Here is a 5,409-nt window from a genome sequence, read left to right as displayed (position 1 = left end):
ACTATGAAAAAAATACAGTTACACAAAAGTGTTCCACTGTAAAGATGGTGTAGATTGTTTTGTTGCAACCTGAAGTGTGAAATAAACTTGTTTTTTTGTTTTTTTTCTTTGGGGGGGCGGGTTGGGGGGCGTGGAAATTTTATTGTAATCCAAAGGGGGGCCCAGAAGAAAATCTTTGGGAACCACTGACATAGCCAAAAGGGTACAAGAAGCACCTTAAGTGCTACACAATGACGTGACAAGCCAGTGTGCTCTGTGTTGACGGAAGTAAACATGGATGGTAGTGCTGGAGCCCATCTAGCGATCTTTTATAACATTAAAAACACAATCTTTTCAATGTGGTTAAACATAAATACTACTGTTCTCATCATCATCCACAATGGTTATTGTTTTTCTTGACGCTTCTGTGTAGCAAGACGCACAACAGTGACCTTTGTTAAGTATTAATGAAGCTCAGGTTGGATGAATGCGACCTGGCCGTTCAGACACGGGTCGCATTTGATCAGATACGAATCGGATTCAGGACCACATAGCCAAGGGGCCTGGGTAACATGGGAAAAAATTGGATCCATGTTTTTCAGGCTGTCTTGAAAAGATCAGATGCAGGTCCCATATGGACACTTCAGGCTGCTGTGTGAACGTAGCCTAAGTCATACCCCACCCACCAGATGCTATGCAGATCTCACTGGGCAGCCAAGATTTTTGTGACTGCGCTGGCTGTGCACACCAGCAGGGACAGTCAGACATCCGCAGATAACAAAAAAGGCAGGTCGGAACAAAGGCGGGAGATAAAATCAGGGACAATATTTTCTTAGAAAAAAACCCCATTAAGAATAGATCTGCTTTTTTACCTGCTGTTTGGATAATTCATCTTTCAGGGACAACAAAAGATATAAAACCTACAATAATATTCGTTATTTCCTTTCAGTTTTGTTCTTGGTTCTTACCTCTGAGCCGGCTGTGTAGAAACCAGTGTGTTATGACTCCCCTTGAGCTCTAATGAAAACGCTATATCTCTTAATATCTGTACAGAGGTACAACTGGGCTAAAAATAGTCTGACCAGGAGCAAAGGCCTGTGCAGAGGAAGCTGCTGTGATGCACAGACAAAGAAATGAGCATTTCGAGCTCTTATAACTGCAATGGGAGATACATTTTCTGTAAACTGGCACGAGTAGCTGGTAAAAGCAGTACATAGTTCATGTTTAGGAAGATATATTTTTGTGTTCGTAGACAGACCTGGGTTTGCAGGTAACGAGGGGATTTAAGCTCCAACAATTCCTCTTTGTTGACAGTAGGAGCACAGCAACAAAATACCTGCTGAAAGCCTGCTCTGAACCTGCCGAGAGAGAAACACCAGGGATATTTCTCAGTGGGTCGGATTAATAAACAGAGAGGATTGTGCACTCATACCCAGATTACAGCCAACTCATATGAAATGGAAACAGATAAACACCCACGCTGACAGACGACTCGCCTTTTGGACGGTAAGCAGCTCACCCTGATAAACCCACCTGCTGTTTAGGCAGTAGTAGATGATGGGGTTGTACATAGTGGAGCTCATGGCCAGCCACATGATGGTTAGGTAGACCTGCTGGATGTAGCGCTCCTCAAACAGTTCAGGGAAAAACTGGTGCAGCAGGAAGTAGACATGGTAGGGCAGCCAGCAAACAGCAAAGGTGCACACAACCACGATCATCATCTTCACCACCTAGCAGGGGAAGCATAATCTGCTTAATCTCCTCAGCTGTTTGGTGTCTACATTTTTTACAGGAGGATTAGGACGACATTGTGTTAAAAGATGTTGTGCAGTGATAAAGGCTGTGCTGTTGTGTTGGGTCACCTTGCGCTTGGCCGTGAGTTGCTCCGCGTAGTGTTCGGAGGAATCTCCGGGAATCTCGCTCGCCCAGAGTGTGACCGCCACCGTCATGTACGCCCATCCCATAATGCACAAAGGCAGGAAATAGATCAGCACCGTCACACACACATAGTAGCTGCAGCAACAGAAACAGATATAAAAAAAAGAAAGCATATCACATCTGAAGGAACAGCTAACACTGCAAAGGCCTGTTATAATTTATCCATCTATTTTCCGTCATGCGTGTCCCAAGCGGGGTTGCGAGTTGTGCTGGTGCCTATCTCCAGCTGTCTACACCCCGGTACACCTAGGACAGGTTGTCTGTCCATCACATAGAGACAAAAAGGACAAACAACCATTCAGATACACAAACTCACACCTAAGGAGAAATTAGAGAATCCAATTAACCTTACAGTCATGATTTTGGACAGCGGGAGGAAGCCGGAGTACCCAGAGAGGACCCACGCATGCAGAGGGAGAATATGCAAACTCCATGCAGAAAGACCCTGGATTTGAACCCAGGACCTTTCTGCAAAGCAGCAGTGCTACCCACTGCCCCAATGAACAACTGTTATAATTCAATATTTTTTTATTGTTTCTCTGAAAAAAAAAAAAAATACAGAAAATAAAAACCTGTTAACGCTTTCTTTTACAGTACATTAATAACAATAACAAGGTAATAACATAACAAGTCACACAATAGTACTTGGTAACAAAAAAAAAAATTTTGGTAATTACCCCAAAATTAACGTATAATAATATTTGAAAGTAGTTACCTGCATTTGATTACTACAATTGTATGTTACTATGCAACATTGCAGACTTTTGGTGGATAATTACCATTATGTTACCACACAACAGTTTCTATTATTTCTTTATAAGCCATTTCCTACCAATGGCTTACAAAGTAAATTGTAACTTGTGATCGGGTAAATAAAGCGTTATAAAACTGAACTCCAGTTACATATAAATAAGAGTTTAGTTAAGAAGATCGGATTGCTGTGTTCTAGGTTTGTTTTTCTGTTATATGCCAAGTAATAAACTGCATTTTGCTAGATAATAACACGTTAATTTATTGCTGTCGGTGAAATGACTGAGTAACCTGGTAATAAGGGTTTGAAATCTAAAAAGTCTGACGTTACCTTATCCGCCTAAAATTCTCAAAATTCTCTATAAAGTGTTTCTTGTTACTTAGTAATGTATTGTAACTTGCTATGTTAGTACTAGGGCTGGGTAAAAAAATCTATTTCATCGATTTTGAATCGATTCCTTTACATTTTTGCAAAATCGATGTCTAGGAAATAAGATCGATTAGTTTTATAGTGACCCGCGTGACGTTCACATTCAAATGAGCAGGAAAGATGCACTCAAAATAACTTCAAGCCAGACAGCTGCAAATATAGCAAATAGGTTGACTGAAGACATTAACAAATGGGGGCTGACCAGCAAACACCCTGTAGTTGATACAGACAACGCTGCAAATATGGTTTGTGCATTAAAGATAATGCAGCTCATGCATGTCTGCTGTGTCACGTCTGCTTGTTCGAGTGAGGCTTCACTTTTTCCCTTTTCAAAAACAAGTTTGCACTTTTAAGACAGTTTTGTTCATACCTCAATTTTAAACAGTCTGATTTAAAAGTTTGTACTTTGTGGTTAATATGACAAGAAAAAAATAAAATACATGAGTATTTTGAAACACAGTTGAACCACATTATTTTAAAAACAGATCGAATCGAAATTAATCGATTTTAGGGTTGTCACGATACTAAACTTTTCAACTCGATATCGATACTAAGGAAAATATTCGATACTCGATACCATTTTCGATACCACAAGAATAAAAACAAAGACTCCAAAATTCTACATAAATATTTTCATTAATAAATAAAATACAATAAATAAATACAGGTGCCACTGGTGGTAGCACGGTATCGATACTTTTAAAAACGAGTATTGTATCCAGATACAACGTTTCAGTATCAATACTTTTTTGAGTATCGATACTTTTGACAACCCTAATCGATTTAGAAATGTATGAATCGAAACCAAATCGATTCAGGACTTTGGCGAAAATACCCAGCCCTAGTTAGTATCATGTTATTAATGTACTGTAAAAGAAAGCTTTACCAAAAAAATCACCTATTTGAAGACCTTAAGATTTATGAAAATCAACCATACTTTGCCCAAATTTTCCCCGTTTGAATTTTAGCATTTTAAAGGAATAAGAAGTAGGCGTGGTCAAACGCCCCCTAAAATCTGATAGGCAAAACCATAAGTCGCAGAAAATCTAAATTTGGCAGACATGTTGGTCCCCCATAGTCATGAAATCATGTCAAAGTCTCCTAACATCATATCCTAAAACCAACAGGAAGTCTACCATGTTCGGTCAAAGTTTGTTTAGCTATTTTCTATTTTTGTAAATGCTGAACTTTAACAAACTGCTAGGGTTTTTGAGCTTTCAACTTCTGGAAAAAAGCCTACAATCAACTCAGGTTCACTAAAACTTGATAAACAGACAGAAAAACATTTCAGGTCTAATGAGTATCACTTTGAGCCTCAGCTTTCAAATGGTTGGATAAGATGGTTTGGTAGGTGTGGTGTGATGGTTGTAAACCTCTGAGCTCTTACTAACCGAGCATCACTTTAAAACTGTATGAATTAATCAGATTCATTTATTCACATTGTTGAAATAATTAATTTGGTAATCAAATCAAATGATTAGCTGGACTATTCAGCCTCTACAACATTTGCTGAATGAATAACCAACTCAGTTCAGTAATTAATCCCAAACCGTTCAATCAAGAGTTTAAATTTATGTTTTTGCTTTAGTTTTAGGTGCAGGTTTTTATAATCCTGTAAAGTGTGAAACACCTTTGCTACAAGATTATCAATCTCTTAATTAAAAAATAATCTACAAACAAGTCAATTAACAAAATGTTATGAGAAATAGTTGAGTTTTAATTTCATATTTGCACTATTTCCAATTTATTTAAAATGTGCAATAGTTGTTTATTAGTAAATAAAATATGCTTTTTGAGAAATGTTAATTTTATTCAAGTGTTTCTTATCAGAAAAAATAAATAAATAAATAAATAACTCTTTATTGTTTGTTATGTTCATCCCTTTTGTGATGACACTGTTAGCTTTGGTTTCTTCCACATATCATCTAAAACCGGTCTTATGAATATACTGTAATTATGACTTAAGTTCTTTTATGGCCATCGGCTCTAATAAAAAAAAAAAGAGGACTGGGACAATCATATCATAGATGTAGAACAAATCTGCAGCAATTGTGTGATTCCATAAAATCAACAAAAAGAATAACTAAATTAAAATCTGGGTTTTACAAACACAGTTTTACAGATTTTCTCAGTTTATCCTGTCTTCTCACTATAGTTATGCTGCTGTAGTTAAAAGCCTTCAGCTGATCCAAAATGCTGCAGCCAGAGTTCTGATGTAAATTAAAGAGAGATCATATCTCTCATATCCTGGCTTCTCTTCATTGGCTTCCTGTTAAATCAAGAATAGAATTTAAAATCCTCCTTCTCACATA

At 37.7% G+C, this 5,409-nt stretch overlaps 1 protein-coding gene across 1 annotated transcript in view; it reads right to left on the bottom strand.

Moving 5' to 3' along the window:
• LOC107102243 (substance-P receptor-like) overlaps positions 1 to 5,409 on the bottom strand; it is a 29,459-nt gene that overhangs the window by 11,925 nt on the left and 12,125 nt on the right. Inside the window, exons 4-6 of the mRNA XM_015401457.1 lie at positions 1,842 to 1,992; positions 1,513 to 1,709; positions 1,238 to 1,337 (exon numbers count right to left, since the gene is read on the bottom strand). Coding sequence (XP_015256943.1) covers positions 1,238 to 1,337; positions 1,513 to 1,709; positions 1,842 to 1,992 — 448 coding nt within the window. The remainder of the gene's footprint in view (positions 1 to 1,237; positions 1,338 to 1,512; positions 1,710 to 1,841; positions 1,993 to 5,409) is intronic.

The sequence above is a fragment of the Cyprinodon variegatus genome, unplaced genomic scaffold (assembly GCF_000732505.1).
Source record: "Cyprinodon variegatus isolate N-32 unplaced genomic scaffold, C_variegatus-1.0 Scaffold1222, whole genome shotgun sequence".
NCBI lineage: Eukaryota > Metazoa > Chordata > Actinopteri > Cyprinodontiformes > Cyprinodontidae > Cyprinodon > Cyprinodon variegatus.
Note: the sequence above shows the minus strand (reverse complement) of the source record. Positions and strands in the feature narration are given on the sequence as shown.